The 22917-nt window shown below is 44.4% G+C and overlaps 1 protein-coding gene across 1 annotated transcript; it reads right to left on the bottom strand.

The window, feature by feature from the left end:
- Positions 1-239: 239 nt before the first annotated feature.
- On the bottom strand, positions 240-22155 carry FAM234B (family with sequence similarity 234 member B). The gene is made up of 13 exons (XM_041416908.1): positions 22096-22155; positions 16121-16513; positions 15068-15166; positions 12617-12805; positions 10613-10743; positions 9763-9910; positions 9287-9428; positions 8518-8661; positions 5097-5178; positions 4714-4869; positions 4008-4125; positions 2662-2888; positions 240-2240 (listed from the first exon to the last, which is right to left on the bottom strand). Exons 1-13 carry the CDS (start codon positions 22130-22132, stop codon positions 2235-2237), a joined length of 1872 nt encoding a protein of 623 aa, XP_041272842.1. The 5' UTR covers positions 22133-22155; the 3' UTR covers positions 240-2234.
- Between the last annotated feature and the right edge of the window lie 762 nt (positions 22156-22917).

The following is a 22917-nucleotide window of genomic DNA, read 5'->3' as shown; positions in this document are numbered from 1 at the left end:
CCTTCATGCTTTTTGCCCAAAAATCTCCCATTCTGAGATACTTTGCTATCTGTGTCTTTTTACTGTTTCTTCGCAACCATTAAGATTTTGGCAGGACTTTTGCTTTTTATGTCACTTCTGTTCATCTGCTCCTTGTTGTCCATTGTAAAAATATTGCAAACAACCCCTGAATCAAAACCCCAAGCAAACTCATAATCTGTCAAAGGTGAAACACTGGTTCACATGGCACATGACGCTGTACACAGTATTTATTTTGTTTCACTGCAGTTCAAATACATTTTTCCAACAATATACAGACAGACTCTTTATTCACATTGGGGGTGTGGGGGGTGTGTGGGCAGGGTGAATTCACATTAAGGAGGAGCTAACATCACTGCTCTTGAATATCAGTTCTCTCAGGAAGAATCTCAGAAGTAACTACTTAGGTAACAGCCGATTCACCTTTCCCAGCAAGGTGGTGGCTGGACAGGAGGGAAGAAGCACTCCTGTTTAATCCCTCATATGTTACTGGTCCTCACACTTTCAGTCCGATTATGCAGCTCTATTAACTGACACTAACTCTGTTATAAACACTAAACCCTGTCTAGAGGAAAATGCCAGGCCTAGAGCCATTGCTACAGTTGTGCTAATATATACAAAGCTATTTACACGAAAATACCATTAAACATATACAAACTGTTCACAGCTCTGACAGTAGGAGATCAGGGCCCAAAGACCAGCCTTGGGGCTTGCAGCTAAACCTGAAGGGCTATCCTGGAAGCTTTATATAGAAATGTGGGATGATGGAAAGGGTGATACAGCAAAGAGAGATGTCAAGGGCCCAGGAGAGCAAACCCATGGCTAATGTGCCCATCTGGAAGGAGGGTCAAAGTCTGCTGTCACCTCATAACTCAAGGGGGAATGTGGGGAGGATGGAAGGGCACATGCTAGACAGAAAAGTCCTTGCAGTCCTCATCTCAGCCTGGCTCTCTTTAATGTCAAAGGCCAGGCTTAGAATGGCATACTAGGAAAGGAGTTCCTCTATTGTTACTCTAAACTGTGGGGAACTATCAGGGCACCAAATTATTTCACTTTTATATAGTCTTTTCTACTACAAGAAAATTCATACAGATGCTCCTCAAATGATGACAGAGAATGATGGCACACTCTGGGACACAGAGTAGGACACATCTAACACACTGTGAACAAATGTGTTTGCTCCTCCTGGAGCTGCACACAGGGCTGGGCTGGCAAGGGAATGGCAATATTGATCTCAGAATAGGGTTAAAAAGCTTTCTAGTTCTATCTCTGTCTGAACCTCTAAACCCTGGAGCAGCAGCATAAGAATCAGCTTTTCTGTGACAAGACTGAGTGACCTTTACAGTGACAGTCGGGGTCTGCTGGACCTCTTATGCCAAGGGGGTTGTGATACATTGGAAAAGGGAGACTCTGCCCATTGGACTGCAGTGTGATGTTACAGTGACAATGTGGGTTCATACAAACCTTAAGGAGAGAAATAAGCTGTGAACCTTTCACTTCTGCATCACCCACATATGCCCGAACTTGGTGTCCTGAACTTGGGACTGGGAAAGAAAGACACAAGTGCAAGGGGCTGGCAAATGCTGTGGAGACCATCTTTCTCTAGATCAGGTAATTCAGCCAGAGAACTAGCTTGTTTGTGAGTCTGGCAACAGCATGGACAAGAGAGCTGAGAGCTCTCAGGAGAAATCATAGATAAGACTAAACCTGCAGGAGACAGAGGCTTCTCTCCAAAAATGAAAATATTAACGGTGTCCTTCAGCCACACCACTTGCCTTGACTCATCATGGCCCACTCTAGGCATAGAGCTTGTTAGACTGCTTGGGAACACTGTTTGGACATAAAAAGATGTGTCCTGAATCTCATTCATAAATTAAACATACAAAAAATATACATACATTGTATAAATTAACACATATATATATAAAGCCTGATTATATATATATATGTATATAACCTCTAAATTCACATTTCTGTGTTACCTGGAAGGAAGCATGCAAGAACAGCATACGGAGAGGGAGTTGCTGAACAAGGTTTCTCTGGGTCTGCCTAGGACAAACCTGCCTCCAGCAGCATTCCCCAGACAGCTGAAGAAAGGGGAAGTGCTTTTAGACACTGTTCCCTCTATATAGCCATTTTCCTGAAGATACACAGAGCAGCTTCCTATATTCCCAACACAGGCCACAGGTCCAACCAACATCTGAGGAACCACCACGCTAGAGCTGAAAAGGAAGGCAAACAAACATTAAAGCCAAAATCTATTATCATCCAGTCTGGTAAAGTAGTAATTTGTAAGTCAGCAACAGAACCTGGGCACCACTATATGGAGGACCCTTGCTTGCCCATGTCAAAACAAGTGATATCAGTCCCACCTCTCTGATCCCTCTGTAAGTCTCCCAGTCTCTTATGACCACCATCCCTGTTTCTTTCTAAGATCCTGCACTGTGTTCAACAGCCTAAGTACATCTTTGCTTCACTATCTGTCCATCATGCCCAAAGGGGTAGCCAGTCATCTTGCAAGCAGTAATTTTGCATCCCACCGTTTTCTTTCCATCCCAAAGAGCACCTTAACTGTGTCTGTAGGGAAGAGATCCCATGTTTTCAAAGGCCTGGATTTCATGAGGGATTCCTGGACAATCTCACCTTCTGAGGAAAGTCAGCAAATTTCATCCGGGCAAGAAATCGCCTCACTTCTCCACGGCTGATTTTTGGAGTCCTGCTGTCTTTTAACCACACCATTCGACCTTGGCTCATCATGGCCCACTTCAGGCCCAGCTTGCTGACCGAGAGAAATCCTGGCTGTTTTTCAGAGGTCGCAGTTGTTGTCACAGTGATGTGAAATGCATCCTTTTGGAGATCATTAATTCCAACTGGTCCATCAGAAAAGGGCAAGAAAACAGTGGTGAGGAGGAAATGATTATGTTTCTTCCAAAAGAAATCTTATAGCCCTTACTCAGTCAAAACATCCACTAGACTGATAGTATATACAGTCTGACTTTACAATTCCATGTACCTTAGTTGATAAGGGAAAAATATTTTAACCTTTTTCCATGGAAAGAAACTGAAATATAGATCAGAAATGGAAGGGTTTGGTTCCAGGTTATGCTTTTGGGCTTGACATAGGATATGAACATGTTTCAAGAATACAGTTCACTCTCAGCTTTCCTTCCCACACCTGTTAGTAGCTATTATTTACCTCTATAGAACTGGAAATTTGTAAAGCACTGGCAAGTCAGGTGACTCCAGTCACTGCAGAATGATCTGTACAGACCTCAGAAATCCTAGTTTCTAAAAAAAACCCTGTAATAATACTGTTCTATTTGTTTTTGCCTGAACTTTGATACAAGTCCAATTAGATTACTATGCAGCAGTTTTTCTATGCTTCCTGGCCTACTTCTCTTAGTTCTGGACGAACTGATCCTTTATCCCCCACTCCCATGCACAAGAGGGTGGTTATTTGCTGAACTGCTTTAGAAAGTGCAAGGAAATTGAACAGGGACTGTACAATCTTGTATAGATGTTAAATCCAGAACTACTTTTCCCTGAAAACACTTATATATTTTGGATTCCCCCTTACAAAAACAAAGAGGAATTAGAACAGCTCCTATCCCAAAGATTGGGAGATGGCCAACAAAAGCAGAAGTGTATCTGAGGTGACAGAGAATAGTGATTTTTTATGCATGGCATTAAATTAAAAATAGCTCCATGGAAAGTGACACAACTTCTCTGGTGTAAAACACGCATTAAATCAAACTTAAACCTGTCATTGGTTAAACATGTAAGAAACTTGGTGGGTCTTTTATTTGCAAAGTAGGGGGTGGACAGGATGCTCCTTCAGAAGGAAGATGAATCTTAATTCCCATTGTTGTTCTATGTGTTGTGGACCTTAGGTGCTACCTTTAAAGGCACAACTACAGCCCATTGTTTCTCACAGCTACTTCTCTCTCCATATTTCTGGCCTAGGTAGTTTTGCCTCCATTTGTACTCACCTGCTGAAGCAATGACTTTGTCTGTTGCATTGGTGAGGTCCAAAAGGACTGTAGGAAAAACAGGATGGAGGAGATAGAGGTGGTGCAGGCCTGGGCGTTCAGGTCTGGGACCAGGTTGCTGTTGGAATGAAAGACAAAAAACATAGCAACTGCTAGCAAAGGGCAGTCTAGCTTTGTCAAAAAAAATAAAGTTTTCTGACACTGTGTTGTTTTTACATGGATCAAAGAATAAAAACATGTGGTTTTACAAAGATTAAATCCTGAAACCCGTTTTTTCCTAAAAGAGAATTTGCTCTACAACTTCTCTTTGGTAAGGTTAAATCTAGCTCTGTTACATGCAGCTTGATGGGCAAAGCTACAGTCTGGAAGTTTGAGTCTCCATGCCAAACTGTATGCCTGCATGGACAGAAGAAGCACCCTGGGCTGGCAACAAATCTGCAGTTACAAGTCCTCAGTGCTCCATGAAAAAATGAAATTCACAAATTTTGGGGTTTGTGGATGCAAAATTTCTGTCGATAAAGCTTTACAATGAAGAATTTGCACACAAAAACTCCTGTGCTCAGGCTCAGAGAAGTCAGAATGTCGAAGTAAGAGATGACAGCCTTCTTATATGTTAGGCTCAAGTTCAATAACAATAGGAATAAATGACAGAGACTGCATGTGCTTCACAAAGAAACTTCAAAGTGAAGAAAAGATGTGTGCTCACCAAACTTCGTAACACAGGCTGCATTTCATCAGCCCAGAAGAGAAAAACAGACTTCTTGTCCAAAGTCATGACTGAGAGTGCATCGAGCTGTTGCCTTTGCCATGGAAATTCCTGGTTCCAAACGGGGAGGCCAGATTTGCCATCTATCACCACCACCTCAATGCAGGGAGAGATTGAGCATTAATGGATGTCAAGGCATGGGTATGCAGAGACCCCTTGCAGAGGCATGGCCTGCGCTGTTCCCTTTCATGCCTGTGGCCAGACTCTAATGAGTGTCAGACAAAGAGATGGGAAAAGCAAGGACCAGAGAGTGTTTGTCTCTTTTTATCCAACCTTCCCCACCGCTGTAAGGCCACCACACTTCCTGCCTCCAGCTGTTTTACCTTTTTGTTCCCATCTCCAGTCTGTGCTTGCAGCATGAAGTCCAGAGTTTGGTCAGCACCGAAGTAACCTGGTACAGGTTGGCTGTAAATTTGGAAAAAGAAACACTCAGCCCCATGGAGGAAAAAAAGTCATTTCAGATGGAGGCAAAACAGTTGCTTAAAATGGCAGGATTTGTCATGCTAAATAAGGTCTTTAATTCACTCAGAACTATTCTGACTGTCAGGAATCATTTGTTGGTGGATCAGAAAAGTGAAAAATGTTAAAGTGGCCCATGGTGCTTGTCAGCCATTCTTCAGAGTTGTCTGTGTGGGGGGCATCGTTTGATAGGCTGTGTAGACATCTGTTTATCTCCCTGTACACTACTCTATCATCCTTTCCTTTGCATGAGAACCTGTACTGTTGTTGCTATAATTATATAAAATTACCCAGCCCTTCCAAAATGCATTGGCACATTTGGCCTCCTGCAGAAAGTGGATTTCCCAGGCTGCCTTAGCTGTGTGAAATGGATCTTAACAAACTCAACATTTATGTCAGCCCATGATTCCTTGTATTCTTACTGCTGGCAGGTTTACAAGCCTTTTTATGACCTTAAGCAGGTTAAATTAAGTCCCTTCTTATCCTCTCACTTCTGGGTGACATAACACATTAATATCCCTCATTATAACTATTTTTTAACCACATTCCTTGCTTTTGGCATTCTAAGCCTTGCTTCTGTCTTCCTTCAGTTCACCGCAGCTAGACACACAATTCTAAATAAGCACAGTTGAGTCCACAAAGTTCACAGAAGCAGAGATTTTATGGCAAGGCAGGATCAGAGTATATCCTCTCTCTTTTTATTTATGACAGATTTCTGTATCCCACCCAATTAACCAAGTATCAGTAGGCTGGCTTTGCCTCATCTTTGATGAGATGAATTCATCACTTCTCATGACAGTCAGTTCTAACGATTAATTTCACCCAAAGAAACATTCCTGCATCTTCATTTTCCTGAATGTGAACGGCTTTTGCTCCAAGGTACTTTTTCTTGCTATGCTTCTATTAGCTTCTATTTCTTACACACGCTTATGAACTCACCTCTCGGGCTTCTCTTTGATCATACAAACTCAATAATTAAAATCTTCCATGCCAAAGCATTTTTTCCAGAACTTTTCTCAATTTTTTTCCATCTTCCTTTTTAAAACATGCATGACAGAATGGTTCCTGAACAGTAATACACAGCACAGCAGTGGCTTGACTTCATACTTACGACATCAAACAACGTCATTTGAATTACACACACCTCTGGCAACCAGGTGTTGCCTTCAAGGCAGTATCACGAGACACTCCTATAGCCTGAAAGCTCTCCAGTAGCAAAAGGAAGTAGCAGACAATTCTATCCTATGACCACAAACTCAAAACATCTCCTAAGGTGCCTCTGCCCTTATGGGTCACAGTCAGTGGCAGATCCCACAAACTGAATGCACACAAATTTAAGTACCTCCGATGCTGCCAATCAAGCGAAAAATCCCCTGGGCACTTTCTCAAATGAACCAGAAGGCTAGTAATTATTCTGCCCAACAGTAATCCCCCCAGCAACCTGCTATTAATCCTCTCTCATCTGAAACATCCATTTACAACACAATTTGCAACTGCTTACTCAATTTCATGGTCTCTGAACTTCGCCCTTGTTTTATGACTACTGATTCTCCTTTATGGTTTTCCAGGGATCTTGTCAAAAGCTATCTGGAAATGCAGCACATCTGCAGTAGCCATGTTGGTTTTCTCAGAAATTACTCCCACAGGCCTGAACTCAGACTGCCTGGATGAAGTGGTGTGCTTGGGGCAGGTTTACCCAGGAAAAGGGCTGCTCACAGCTGGCTTTGTAAGCTTTTTCTAACAAGGAATTCAGTCTGTTTGACTTGATGTGGTAACATCCCTGACCTGAATTTGTCCACCAGCCTGTGATGCTTAAGTAGAACTTAAGTTCTAAAAAACTCCAAACAAACCTCTTAATTAAATACTTGCCCACAATACACTCAGTGTAGTAAATTTTGTCTTTCTTAACTCTGAGGAAACAGGTAGTTCAGGACTTTAGCACAGTAGCCTACAACAATAATTGCTTTCATTATTTTTCAATGATTATCTGCCATCTCCTCTACATGTATTGTGCTCTGTCCCTTGGGAGGTCAGGGAATGGGAAAAAGCAGCAGCCTTGAATACTGGCTGCCCAGAAAAGTTGTGAAGTCTACATCCTCGGAGATATTTAAAACCTGACAGCACACAGCCCTGAGTGATTTGCTCTAGCTTGTCTAGTGTCTGCTTGAGCAAGTAGGCGGGATTAGGAAATTTCCAGAGGTGCATTCCAACCTCAACCTCTTCTAGTAAAGAAGTTTTCAACCCTTCTTGATTTGTGTATTCCAATTTATTACTGCATTCATTTAGAAATTTCTTGTGTATAACTGATTCTACAGCACCTGTGAAGTGGCTATGTTTAGTCAGTACATACCTACCCTTTAAACTCGATGCCAGACACATTCAGAAGTCTGCAGACTGTGGGCCCAAAACACTTCTAGTCCATTTCCTTTCCCCATAGCATGATCAACTAGCCATAACTCATTCCTAAAATTTTGGCTTATGTCACCCATCAGCCCTTGAATGTGGACATTACCTCAATATCAAAGATAGCTGAACACCCTTTTTTTTTTTCCTTAATGAAGTTCCAGTGACTTTTTCCCATTTATGCTCCTGACAGTTGGGTAGCACAGAGCTGAGAGATGCTCTCTTTATTCTCAATACTAGAGCAAGCAATTGTTTCCCATGTAATTTCCCTCAATTGTGCCCAACTGTCCTTTGCAAATATTTAATACTGGGCAAGCTGAAATTGCTGGTTATTACCAACCCACAAGATCTGGAAAATTACTTAATTTCCATGTGTGAAATTACGGGATGAGCAATATTATTTTAAGGTTTCCATTTAGTATAGATGATGTGCTGACTGTCATCAAAACGCTCATTTTCAGCTTTCAAGGAACATTAAGATCCCTGGGCCATACTCATTCACCTGCTCTAAATTCTTAACATCACTAATGTAACTGATCCTCTCCACCAGGAAGCCCTGGACAGCAGGTGGGCTGAATCACACATCAGTAATCCGCTAAATTCCAATGCAACATCATTTCCATGACTTCAGTGTTGGGTACCTGAATCAAGTCCCTTATTTGTGATCACTCACAAGCACACAGCTCAAGTTCTCAGTCTTCTGTTCCTTGCTCCCCCTGCCCTCCTCACTTGGCTCCAACACACACCTCCAGTACTTAAGATTCCTCTTCAGACTTGGGGAATTACTGTCAATTGCTTTCTAAGGAACTAATGCGCTTAGAACTAAAAGATGAGAAATGGTACAGGAAGCAATTGGACAGAAAAATGTTGCCAGCAAGTAACCTGCTGATATTCTGCAGCTCCAGGGTCCAGCGACGCTCCAAGTCCTGTCCCCTCAGCAGGATCAAGCTCTCTTTGGTTGTGATGAGCAGGCTGCTGCAGTTTGTGTCAGGTGTCTTCACTGTCTGCAGAAAGTCAACACCCCCACTGGGACAAATGGAAAACAGAGGAGATCAAGGCTTGTATCTGCACATCTCAGCACTAACTGCCTGTCCACGTGGCAATTCCTACAAAAGATGCGAGTTATACTTGGGGAAGTTCGTCTTTTCCCCAGTGATGTGGGTTCCTCAGTTAAGTGAACTGAATTCAAATGTGGGGTCTTCTGAATATCATGAGTTACTATAAAAAGCATGAAGTTTGTAAGTTGACATTTGCTCCCTCCCTTTATTCCTACCGAAGCCTGCCCCACAGTTTGGCAGTAAAGAAGAAAGAGCTGAGAAATCCAGGCCCACACAGACTGAGCTTCCCAAAGAGACTCCACTAGCTGGGAACGCCTTTTTTCCCCTTCAGCAATGCATACCGGGCTGAAGAAAGGAACAAGGAGCAGGAGAAGCTAAGAACTCCCTTTTATTACATTCTGCACTTCTTTGGCTAGGACAGCCAAAGGACAGGGAGGAAATGACAGGTTCCCCACAGTATTCCCCAGTTATCAACTGGACAATGAAGAGAAGGACAGTACTGAAGTAGAAGCAACCCCCTCTAGGAGCACTAATAAGTGCCTACCCTTCCCTTCCTCTCCCAGAAGGAGCAAGATGACAAGTCCATCTTCTACCTGTAAATGTCAATGAGCTCTGACAGGTTGACAGATCTGCGCTTTTCCCACTCTGGCTCCTCCTGCTGCAGCATTGCAGGAAAGTTGTCCCGGTTTCTGGCTTGGGTAAAGATATCCCTCAGGGCAACTGCTTGAACATTACCTGCCAGGAAGAGTAAAGATGAGGAGTCCTGACTGCAAAAGATAACCCAGTAGAACAGAGGGCAATTGGGACCACTGCAGTTGTGGTAGAAGGCAATGAAATGCCCAGAGTTGGAACTTCCCTGGCATGACGTGCTTTTGGGAAACTCCAAAGTATTTGAGACTAGCAGGTATTGGTGCTCCTGTACTTTTCCACACCATGGCAGTGAGACTTGTGCTTTTGCCCTCTCAGATTTTACAGCAGAAAGCATCCCAGGGACATTCTGGACCATTTTAGGTAAAAAACCAGGTTTTTTCAGGAAGGTGAAGTGCTGCAGAGGCAAGGTGCATCTTACCAAAACCAAACAGGATGTAGATGGCTCCCCGGCTGGTGATGTGGACTTGGGGGCCAATCACTTTCCCCTCTCCATTGGTGCTGTACCTGACAGGCCCACCCAAAGCAGTTCCAGTCTTCCCTGATACCAAGATGAAAACCCCATCAGGCTGCAAGGAGAGAGAGAGAGATAGAGATTTTTATTGATGCTTTCAGTCACCTCTGCACTCAGAATCTTCTCCCAACCCCCTAGCATGAAGCTGCACTGACAATTTCCCCCTCAGCATGGTCTAGATAGTGTTTGCTTTCTCTTTGCTCAGTCTGGCTTCCTAGGCATCTTACATTCATGTTTTTTCTCTTGACACAAATGCATCAAATATGAAAGGGAATTAAAAAATCTGAGCTCCTCTAACAAAATATATGTTAGAATTGTGGGGAGGGATGAGCATAAAGGAAATCTGCATCTGAATTAATCACACAATTAATCTGAATTAATTAATAAAAGAAAGTATTTCCTTCTTTCGGATAAGCTAAATACTCCTTTCTCCAGAGATCCATCCCTACACTGCTGCTAAACACTCACTTCAAACCACACATTCACTGAACAGAAACAGATAATTCTCAAGTCTCAGTCAGGTGCAAATAATGACCCTTCTGTTCATTCTCAGTTGTCAAGAATGCAGGTAGTGTCATTACTGTTTGATCTCACTGCTCAGAGCTACTGGAAGAAAAAGGGTGCATTTCAGCAAAATCCAAGGGAATGAAAATGAGGGGCTCTTGCAGCTCTGGTTACAATCCTTCCACATCAGTCTGTTTTTCCTCTACATAAACAGTAAAGGTCCTTCCAAACCATGCGTAGGGATGTGCTGTACCTGTGTCTCTTTGAGAACGAGAACAACAATATCCCTAATCCCATCTCCATCTACATCTGGAAGAGTTGCAGCTGGTGCAGCCAGGATCCCGCTTGAAAGATGAATGGAGTTCAGTGTCCAGATGGTCTTGCCTATGGAAAGAACAGGACACAAGAGACCTGTACTTGGGGAACCAGAGGGCATCCCTAGAGAGTTCCACAAAACCTTCTTGAAAAGGGAGCAAGAGAAATTATTTCTCCCATTCTGTGTGAAGGGGAAAGACACATCTACAAACTGAGACAAACTGCAGTGGGAAGCAAAATTCTTCTCCCAGCATTTCTTCAGACTGCCTTTGAGTCAGGCCTCAAGTCCTGTTGTGCTTCCTTCTTAGCATCTATATAAAAGACCTGAGCCCTAAATAATTTCTGAAATAGCAGAAAATATTTAAGGTTCACTTTACAAAGGAGAACCCAAATGAGAGTGCTTCTATGCAGGACAGCAGTTGTTTGCCTCAGCCAGCAGTAAAGGCTAGGTGGATGTGAGGAAAGGAAACAGATGGACAGTTCTGATATTCAGAGTGCAAATCTGTGTCTCAGTTAAATTCCCAGCAGCAAATTACCACTCCAGCGTGACATGCTCACTCCACCTCAGGGGGAAAGCATGTTAACAGACGTGATGTCAAATGGTTCAGCAGTCCAGCACGGACCCAGCTGGAAACACAGTAAAACCAGACTTGCAAACTTGCAAACAAACATAAAAAAAAAGCAACAATTAAATTCTATGCTTTTAGTTTTTCATCATTCTTTTGCCAACATTTCTGCTTTTACAATGTTTTAAAATGTTTTTCTGCTGCTGATGCTCTGTAGGATAAGGTTTGCCCCTGAATGATAAAGTAAACCAAGGGCCAAACTTGTACATTACTACTGCTGGTAAAGGAGGCAGGTCATGGTCCTGACCATGCAAAGACTGTGCAAGTAACCTGGTCCCTAAAAGCATTTGAAAAGTGTGGGAAGATAGCTGGAAGGGTAAAATTAGAGGAAACTTGAGAAGTTATATTCACATCCTAACAGATGTTCTAACAGGATGGAAATTATAGGGTAAAATACAGTTGCTGTTCCCTGGATGGAATGTGATTGGCATGGCTGAAACCTATTCCACCATGACTCCACACACCCACAATCTGCAACCACAGCACTTGCTAAAGGGGTTGGAACAAAGAGTGGAATGGGAATACCACGGCCAGACTGTAGAAATCCTTGCAGATAGAGGAACTTGATGGTCCTTTGCAGCTGATAAACGGCACAGCACCCATCAGCCAGGGGAGACAGGAGAAGGTGTCTTGCTGTTGAGCCAGCAACTCTGGTGAAGTTGTTGTCCCGGCATGAACTGGGTTCATTAAAACCTAACTGTAATATTAATACACACCTCCATCTCAAAGTTACCCACCTTCAAGGTACCTTCTGGTTGATTCCAAAAGCAACCCTGTACCTACCTATGGCTATTTCTGCCAATGAATTAATGTGGGAGAACAAACAGCAATCAGAGAATGAAGGTGCACATGATCAAGTGATTAAAAATGCAATATTCATTCACATCTAATCAATTCAACTATGGGCTTAACTTCTCTGCAAGGTTTCCTGGATGTTGTGTATATCCTTATGTAACTTCTCCAAGAATGCTGTTCAGCTTTGCAGTGCTGGTAGGTAGGTCCTGAGTTGTACCAGCAGCTCAATGCTAATGAGAACAGACTTTACATATTCTTTATGACATGTGGATGCTACAGGGTAAGATTAACACTTTGAAATGTTCTGAGATGTAGCACGAAGATGCTGCCACAGAGATGAAATGTTTTGAATTCTCTTATCCTGTGTAACTAGAAACGCATTAGTGTTTTGACTCCATTCCATGCGTCACAAAGTAATAGCCACCATGATGTGCCAGAACCAAATTATTCATGCTTATTAGTCCTTTAAAGTAAACAAAAAAGCAACAGCACATTTCTAATATGCTGGTAGTTGACTTTACCTGTGGAGGCGCTGAGAAGGCTGAGGAATTTTGATGTTCCTGTAACAAGGCAGACAGGCCCTGCAGCTGCCCCCAGTGACAGCCCATTGCACTGCACACTTTGTGTCTCCTCTGGAAGCTGGATGGACCACAACGTGCTGCCATTCATACCAGAAAGTGCCACCACAGTTACAGAGGGTGTAGAGACACCTAGAAGAAGCAGGAAAGAGAGAATGTAATCCCTTGGTGTCAGAGGGATTACTATGACCACGTTGCCTTGGGTCCTTGTGCTGGAGATCCAGCTTTAACTCCTGGAGCTGAGCTGTTCAAGACAGACAAATCCACACTGCCTGAAAGCAAAGGTCAAATGTCACCTCATGGCTGAATTTCTCTGCTGCAGAGCTTAGCAGTGATCTCCAAACAAGGTGGGCTGAAAGTCAACAGCCCAGAAAATCATTAAAACCTGAGCTCATAGCAAGAAATGTGATCAGCTGGAAAGAGAGAACCAAGTTCCTGGGGACAATGTGCTCAGTTGTGGTGTCTTCCTCCTGTGAAATTTACTGCTGTCAAATCAGACTGATTCTTGTGATCCCCTCTCCCTCAACAAAAGAGCTAGCACCAAAGGGGAACCTTAACTGACTCTCAAGTCAGATGTCACGTCACATGAAAGTCCTGGTTTGTTAGTAATTCTGGAGTGACAGAAAGTGATTGGTGGTCTGAGAGCACTTTCCTTTGTTTTCCAAAGGCGTTTAATTGTTGTGAAAAACAGACTGAATGCAACCAATTGGTGGAACTTGGCATTCTTTTTCCAATTCACCAGTTAGCATAAAATAATTGTAAAATAAAGTAGTATATGCTGTTTCAATTGACTGTTGGCTCTGATTCCAAATGTGATCAACTTTTAGCTCAGCCTGCCCTCAGACTTCACTGTGATTATTGTAATGAATCTCCACCTAGTATGGTCATATCACAACTCAAGATGAACTCCCACACATTTCAAAATAACAACAGACCTAGCCAACTTCTATCTTACTAGCAACACAGGCAACATGTGACCTGATGACAAAAAGGGCATATACAGGCCACTGGCTAAACACAAGGCTGAGTCCTGTCTCTAAATCAAACTCACTCTCTTCTCAAACCGAAAATCACGGTGGCTTATGCTAAGGGGTTGCCCCAGATCAAGTTTGTTACCTTTGTTACACTGATAGCAACCAGCAACCTTTGTTACACTGATAGCAACCAGGAACAACTAACTCCTGAATGCAGCTCACAGCTGTTGTGTGTACAAGCTAGAGAAACAGTTAATGATGTTGCAGATTACTCCACTGGGTGCCTATGCCAAGCTTATCTCTACTTGGCAATGCGTGAATGCTCCAAGCACAAGCTACAGGTGGGCTGATATCCAGCTATTTGAGTTTTGGATTGTTTTACCTGACACCTGTTTTAGTGTCTGGTTTTTGTCTTCCAGCACAGCTATAACCCAGAATGCAACTAGGTATGACTAGTTTCATTCAGAGCATGCTGCCTATATGTATATCTGGGATAAAAAATAAAAGCAATGTAATGGCAAAAATACAGAGCGCAAGTAATTTCAATATAAACAGAATACAGCCTCTATGTCAACTGTATCTTCCTCTCTCACTTATTTTTTAAATTACTTTACAGTTTTCTCTATGTTCATAGGTTTCTTTTTGTAGGACTTGCTCCTCGCCTGGGCCATGGAGAAAGGCATCTTCCCTATCCTCTAACAATATTTTATTACCTCTTTGAAGAGCCAAGGCATTTTGCTCCAACAATTTTCTTCAGGTTGTGCTATGTATGTTTGCTCCCTGAAAACATCTCTGAGGCAGAACAGATTCAGCTGGTACCAGGCGATGCCAGGACAGGCAGCTGGGAACCTCCAGGACTTCAGAAGCCCAGTGCAACAGGATGCCACCGGATTTGGCAGCCCCTGTGTAATGGTGGCCAGCATCAGCAGGTTCTGCTATGTTATCTGAAGGGTGTGAGGACTAACAAAGAAAGCAAAGCAGCTAGGAGGAGGAAGCAGGGCAATACCTGCTAAACAGCCAGGCACAGTAGCTTCCCCATTATCAGACTATTATTTGTGAATTAACACTGATTTGGAGCCTGGCAAGTATATGGAGTGACCTGGAGAAAAAGGCAACAATGTGAGGGTGTTTCTAAAAACAAAGTGAAGTGTGCACAAATGCAGGACAAAGAGACAGAGTTGCCCCAAGATAAGGTAAGGGCAAACAGATGATGCTGACCAAAAGGTATAGGGACACAGGCTCGTAATGAAAATTTTAAGCATGACCAACCACAGGCACAGTACACCAGCAATTTTAAGGAACTCTGAAAAGAGCAATGCAGTGAATCTGCAGCAGCAGGGACTCTTCCTGTGTGTCAGACAAACATGCAAAGGTCCATACTGATACATTAAGAGGAATGGAAAGGAGCTGCAGCGCTTACCCATGACACTGGCATTCATCAAGGCAGTGAAGACAATGAGGATGTCAGGGAGGCCATCACCGTTCACATCACACAGTTCCAGTGGGGATAACACACCACCTGCAAAAATTACAGAGTCACTGCATGTCAAAAAGGCCACTCAGCTCATTTTTCACACTGGGAGAGGAGGGCTGGCCCGGAAATGAGATTTGTACATAGACAAGCCTCACAAAGTCTGCCAAGGAACCACCAAGGTCAGGCAGCTCACACCATGGTAAGATTGCATGAAAAGGCAGAAATGTAGCACCTGGGTCAGAGAAAGGGAAAGGAAAAATGGAGAAGCTAACAGAGAAAAATTCATGTGTCCCACTTCAATTTCTGAGGCAATGTGGAGCCATGTATATTATGAAAAGCTTGGATTTGGAAGCCAGCGGCAGAAAGCAAGGAGGCAAAGACATATGGCAGACCTGGCAGAAATTACTTCACAAAACAGTGTTACTTTATTGCAGAAACCAGAATGGGAGATACCAGTGACCCATACAGGATAACAAAAGATCTCAAATGTTGATTTATGGATTCAAGCAAGACTAAAGGACAATAGAGTAAGATTAGTAAAGCTAGTTGGAAGACAAAAAGACTTCTATCCCTCTCCTACTGAACACAACCACATACTTCAACATGGAGGTACTGGTAAAGTCCAGGCTGTAGAAAGGGAGGCACTGTATTTTAAAGTGAGCTGGGCCATTTCCATCTGGAACAGAGCACAACATCCAGACAAAAAGGCAGGATGGAAGAGGAGTCAAAATAATTTTTGATGTTGGCAGAAACAAAATTTTGTGGCACTGTTATGTGCAGATGCCAGATTTCACATGCCTCAGCTGGACATTCAGCTGGACACTCAGCTATACTGAGTGACCAGGACACAGCCACCTGTCTATTATTTTGGAGCATCTGTAGTGGTGAGGAAGGGTCTCTGCTCTGACCTAGCTCTCCCAGATACATCTCTCCCATCAATGCCCAGCCTGGGAGCTGCCACCTCCCCCATGCCAGATGCTGTTCCTGGGGCTTTCTCACCTGCTCCCTGACCTAGGTTGCGGTTCCAGGTGTTATGCAAGTCTCTAGGGGGACAGGGAATTAGAAATGCGCACACCAGCACAAGAATCATCGAGATCACCACAGTGAGCAGAAAGATGGCAGTGCGCAGGTACGGCATGAGGGAGGGAGCAGCCTTCTGCTCCAAACTCCCAGCCGTCTCGGCAGGATAACCCTCGGGCGCGCTCTCTGACGTGCGCTGCTTTGTCATCCCAACCTCCACATCGGAATCAGGGTCCTGTATCTCTTCAGGGGGGCTCTTCCCATTCTTGACCCCCCCATTCTTCTGGATGTTGAGTACAAGATCATCTTCACTTTCATCACTGTCAGCCTGAGTGAGGGGATCATATTCCCCAAGGTCTGGGCTCTTCTTTCCTGAGAAAAAAGATGGAGAGAGACAATAAAGCATGAGTTTTTGCAGGATCTCAGTAGAGAAAAGGCTGCAGTGGAGAGTGATACAGAAGGGATGACAGAGCAGTGTGCATTTTGCATGGCTCCAAGTGAGAAGTGTGAGAGAAATGATCAGGGTCTCTCTCTCCATGTTTCACAGTAGCATCAGTGGGAGAAAAAATGCTGACAGTTTATCTTCCTCAGCTAAGTGTGTGTGTGTACATATATGTATGTGTATGTATATATACCTATATGGAATTCATGGCTGATTTAATTCTAATACTTTCTTGATTAGTAATGAAACATGAAGTCTCCCTGAAGATGAGGGGAATATAATTTTGCCCCTTTGGGCCAAGTAACATGCTGATGTCTGGAGGAATTAGGCTGTTCCTTCAAGACACCATCTTCTCTGCACGGCTCAGTTCTGCCAGAGAGAATGCTCGTTGGAGCATTGCCCTGCCTGAGGCAACCACAGTGCACCTGCTCTGCTCCTGCTCCCACCAGAGCCCACAGGCTGTGCTTAGCCTGGCCAAGATAGATAACTTGGTACTGATCCCTTCCGGTGGTGGTGCAGGAAGGTAGCTTAGCTTTAGGTGTCTCCTGCACAGGTGCTGAGCACACACGACTTCTCCCCCAAGCCCTGGACAGCAGCAGGGAGTGTGGTGAGGGCAGGTGTAGAGGCCAGTCACACACCCTGGCGTTAGCCCAGCACCATCTGTTTGTGGGGACAGAAAAGATCAAGCAGACTCACTGCCCCGAGCTACGAGTGGAGGGTCATGTCTCAGGGAGCTGCCCTGTGCCACAAGGCTGGGCATGGAGCCATGGCCAATGCTCTGAGGATTCCAGAGTCTCAGTCTGGTTCTCTCTCTCCGATTACAAGGTAGGACCTTGCTATCCCAGGTATCTGTCTCATTTCCTTTTGTTTAAAGCTGATTTGAAACAGGAACCAGCTGGTGCCTGAAGATTCCTGAAGTTGTACATGTAAGGCATAACTAATAAGCAAAAATATGCAAGCTGTAACCCCTCTCAGACACTAAGATGATGGGAGGCTTTACAAAGCGAAAATTTTAAGGCTTTCATGATTATTCTTCCTAACTAAGATAGTATACCTTACTCCTGGTTTTCCTGAAAGACACTCAGGTGTTCTGTAGTACCTAGTTAGTGCAACACACCTATTTTGCATAATCTAGAGTGTATTTTGCAGCACGTGTATCTGATTTTTTCCTTATTTCTTATCTCACAAAAGGGCTTTCACTTTCCCTTATTCTACCACTTATAAGTGGTATTCAGCTTCATTTTTAGGATTTAAGAAAAACTTTCAATCCCACTAAAAACCAAATGCCCCACATTAGGTGGAACAGCCAGGACAACTCACCTACACTGAACAGAAGAAAATAAAAATATCCAACATGTTCACATATCTAAGACAGACTCTTCCTTTTTGAATTAGGACTACTTTTTGAATTCTACTCAAAAAGACTCAAAAATCTGGTGCACATATACACTCCAAAATATAGCTCCTTGTGGAGGCAGGAACCAAGAGATACTGCATTCCTATGGGTCTGTCTAGTGTATCCCTGTGACCCACTGCATTGTTTCACAGGTCTGCTCTAAACATGTGCTCAAAGTGGGGGCTTTTCAGGAAGTCTTGATAATCTTGGCTCCACCCCATAAGTGCACAGAAGGCCAGCGACCCTGGTGGCACACAACTCTCTGCTGAGAGGTTGCAGCGTAATTTCACAGGTGTGTAATACTGTAGGTTGTGTTAAAAAGTGACTTAAAGACCACTCAGTCAAAACAAAAAATTCCAGAGAGGTCTCACTGCCAGGGTACTTGCAGCTTGTCACAACAGATCCAGATGTGCCAGTTCAAGACAGGTCAGAATGGCATGAAAAACAAAGGTGGCTGGCCTAAGAGTAAATGGCATTAAGCCTGGGAAGTCAAAGCTGGACAGTTGTGTTAACTAGATTGCTCCCAGTTTTGGAAACTGGTGACTTTCAAGAAAAACAACTCAAAGAGTAATTATGCTTCACATGTACTATGTTTTATTATTTTAATTCCAAACAGTCAACCAAAAGACTGGAACCTGCTGTTCACCCATGATGCAGCTGAAAGCATCGGTATCAATTAAATTTATCATTTAAATTTTGTTCTGGATCCCTTTCTGGAGACAGAAAGGACCTTGAAAATATGGCTCACCCACTCCTTGAACTGGCAGGGACAGAGATGCTGGCAACATCGATAGTGGTATCACCCCCAGTCTGTAACAGGAAGACCTGTCCTACTGAGAACCACTGAGCAGTGGCTAGAAAACAGCTACTACACAGTAATGACAGCTTCTGGTGATCTACATGGTTAAGAATCTGGAGAAATATAGAAGAGCTATAAGGCAGAGAGCTGCTCAGTCTTAATTCATGTCTAAGCCAGAGCAGGAATAAGAAACCAACAATCCTTCGCCCTATCTTTCCCAAAAAGGTTATCCAGCACACCCACAAGGCACAGCCATTCAGTAAACTCCTTTTGGGGGCTTTTTTAAGCCAAAAGGAGGGAAGATATTGCCCTTTAGGAAGGACTGTTGAAGCACTCATCTAGCACATGTAAAACCCAATTGTATAGCTCTCTCAGAGGATTCAAACACTTATCTCCTATTGTTCAGAGAGAACCTTAACCAATCCAAAGGTGTTTTGGGAATGCACTTGGAATACTGGCAAGCATGTGCTCAGCTCAGCCTCCCAAGGCTGTTCTGTGGGGCAGAGAACATGTAACTCATGATTCACCTGGCTGGAGGGAGAGCAGAAGGAACATGACTCCTCATACGAGTTTTAGGTCACTGGCTGTGGGAAGGAGGGGTAACACACCTGGCTTTCATCAATCACTCCCAGATGATTTTTCAGCAGAAAAGCACAAACAAACATAAAAACCAGTAAAGAATGTGTAAAAACACAGGCAGTATCACACCTTTTAGAGAATGATGATTTATTTTTAAGTGCTTCACAAGTCACATTCTTTCCTTTCTGGTCAACAACAAGGCTCAGGCTGAAGGAAAACATTTTGTCCATCACAGAAAGCTAAAACTGCCTCTGTCACAAGCAATCAGCTGTCAGGGGAATACACACAGTTTTCCATCATGGAAGTAGAAATTGTAAGATCTGAGCTGACCTCTTGGTGAAACTCTCACCTTATGTCCTGAAAGGATAACCACTGTGTAGCCTTCACGAGAAATTAGTCTCTGTGCTAAAGCAAGCTGCATTTCTGTGGCCTTATGCATGTACCAGATCTGTGCAACTCACACTTTGCTATCTGTCTTCCAAAGAGACTCCATGTCTATATGAACCTTGCATCCACTTCACAGGCATGGAGTTAGTATCAGCAATGCCAGTTTCCCTCTTGCTCTCTGTGTTCCCTCCCTCCTACAGGTAGAGTCAACAAAGCATCTTCTGTTCTGACCTGCTCTAAATAATATTCCATTTTTTTCTATGGCATCAGTGATAAAACAGAGGTTCCTATTCAGTGGCCTGTGGTTACAATCAAAGCAAGTTATTGGTCACATCACCCTGGATTTTCTTTTTCTTTCTGCAACTACTGGAAGAAAAAGCAAATACTGATGATGCAGGCTTTTAAAGACAGAACTGAGGGAAAACGCCCCAACTTATTGGCTTTCAAGGGCAGCAGGTCTCTAAATCACATTTTATGACTTTGAAAATCCCCCATGTATTTGCCAAATGCTATTTTCACACAGGCAACTATTGCAGTAAAAGAATGTGACCAGTCAGTGAAGAATAGATGATCACCATGAGATCACGATCTGGAAAGAAGGCACCCATTAGGTGATCTGTGTTGAAATGAGGTCCCAGTGACAATAAAATATTCATTTCTTGTGCTGATGGCTTCAGAGGTATTAACTGTAATCTTATTTTCCTGGTTTCGACTGATGGGGAAGACTTTTCTTTGCACTCACTTTGGAGTGAAAAGAGCAGATTGTGGACTTTAGAAGAGGGCAATTTTCAGTGCATTCTTCCAATGATGGCACACTGGTTCCAGTACCTGTTTTACTAATTTCATGTTCTGTTTATTTTTCTGGCAGTTGGCAGGCACCAGTCACTGGGTACTGCAGACATAGCTCTAAGCCCATATTGATTTTTAATTAATCTAATGAGATGCAGCAAGAAAAACAGATATAGCAATAGGCCTTCTGCTTTCTCATTGCTGTTGGAACCTGCATTTCTCAATAATTAAGCACACAAGAAAAGTATGATCTCTGCAATTTAACCTGAGGATTGATGCAAGAACTGTTCTCTTAAATGCAGCTGCAAGGCCTGTTACAATCCTGTTCCAAATCAGTGTTTCCCAACAGCAGACATCAAACAGATCATGCTGGTTCCAAAGGTCCCAGAAGTGATCTGCACTTCTTACTGCAGTTCCCCCGTGGTCACGCCCTAATGCACACACCTACACCTACCAGTTTGCACTCGTCCTAAACAGACCTCGTGGTAATTTATTCCTTCCCATTTCAACAGACATACACACACACACACACACACACACACACATATATATATATATATATATATATATATATATACATATATGCATGTATAAAACAAGGAAGGAACCAACTTGCAAACAAAATTTCTTTCAATGAGATTCAACAACACCACATAAACTAAAAGTAGTGACTCCTGGTAAGGGTTACGCAAAGGACCTTGAAGACATTACTGTGACCTTCAGGGACTGATGGAGGAAGAAAGGATGATCAGTGAGCCTCACAGGCTGGGGCCATGCAGGACCCAGGGGTGTGTAGTGCCAAGGAGAAGCCCCCCCAGCACCACACAGCTGGTGTCTCTCTCCCAGGGCTGTCCCAAAGGCAAGGCTCCTTAGGAAGAGCAGTGAGCTCTTCCCATTGGAGTTAATGCAGCCAGGTGCATTGGCACCGTCTACAGTACACCCAACAGTAGCTAGCATGCTCCCGAGATCTGGTTTGGCAAGGTATTTTTATTCCCTTTTAATCTCCTTACTGAAGAGAATGGCTGTTTGACTGCTGCTCACTGCACACAATAGCCCCTTATGCTTGAATATCCTTTCATCTCGCTGAAGATCTCTGGCTGGAAGGTGCAGAGGCGGCAGGCAGGCTTTAAACATTTACCTGGGTAATTGCACTGGCACTCACCGAACTCCTGGCCTGGCTTCTGTGGGTAAAACCCGGCAGGAGCGGATCTGAGACGTCTGCGCTTCCTTTCTCCCGCGCAGACCCCTGACAGGGCCGCGGCCCAGGCCCCCTCTGCCACACACGACGCCCTCCGAGCCCCGAGACGCTGCCCCGGCCCCTGCGTCCCTGCCGCGGCCGCGAGCCCGCCGGCCGCCCCTCACCGCCCGCACCCCCGGGCCTCACCCCACATCGCCACATCACCATGGCAACGCGCCCCGCAGCCCTCAGGCAGCGGCACCCGCGCCTCCCGCGATCAGGGCTGCCCTGGCCGCGGCTGCCCCTGCCCTGCCCGGCCCGGCCCAGCCCGGCCCAGCCCAGCCCGGCCCGCGGTCGGTCCGTGCCGCGGGCGCGCAGCCCTTACCCGGCAGCTTCAGCGCGCGGGACAGCACCGTAGCCATGCTGGACGCGACAGTGCGCTCGCGCGCCGCCGCGCGCCCCGCGCCTCCCCGCGGCCTGCTGGGAATTGTAGTTCCCAGGCGGGAGAAGGGCCCAGGCCTTTGGTGTCCCTGATAGTGTGAGGGGCAGAGAGCCGCGGCGAGGGGCGGCCCGGTGGCAGCGAGCCGTGACCGGGGACAGCCCGGATCTCCGCAGCCTGAGCGACACTGTGGGCACAGATGGAAAATAGGCTTGTCATCCTGAGTGGTTTGCACAGAAAGTGCCAGTCCCCTTAAATTGTTGTTGCTGTAAATATATGCCTTCATTCTTGGAAAGTTTTTGGTTGGAAGGAATCTAGGGGGTTTTTTTGTTTGTTTTGTTTTTGGTTTTGGGGTTTTTTTTTCCCATTTTATTTTATTTTATTTATATTTATTTTTATTTTTATTTTATTGTTGTCGTTGATTAATTACAAAAGACGTCCAGGTTGTTTTCCAAAGCTGTCCTCAACCGGCACCGCAGCTTTCCGAGGTGAGTGAATAAGTGAACTCTCCCTTTCCCACAAGGGGGAAACTGAGCAAGCAGGGTTTTGTGGCTTCCCCAAAGCCACAAGGCTTCCTGATTCCCAGGGCCCTCGAACACCGCCACTTCTTCAAGTCATGATTTGTGTGAGAACTCGCAAGGCAACGTCCTCCGTCCCTGAATGAGAGGAAGGAGTATTGGCCAAATACATCAAAAGAGACTCCGCTTGGCTAATGAACACATCACGTGTCCTCAGCATCTTCTGCTGCTCTTCCCCTGTTTCAGGTGC

This window comes from Onychostruthus taczanowskii, unplaced genomic scaffold, assembly GCF_017590055.1.
Source record: "Onychostruthus taczanowskii isolate IOZ18803 unplaced genomic scaffold, ASM1759005v1 scaffold53, whole genome shotgun sequence".
Classification (NCBI taxonomy): domain Eukaryota; kingdom Metazoa; phylum Chordata; class Aves; order Passeriformes; family Passeridae; genus Onychostruthus; species Onychostruthus taczanowskii.
The sequence above is the reverse complement of the archived record's forward strand: the minus strand, read 5'-3'. Positions and strand labels throughout refer to the sequence as shown.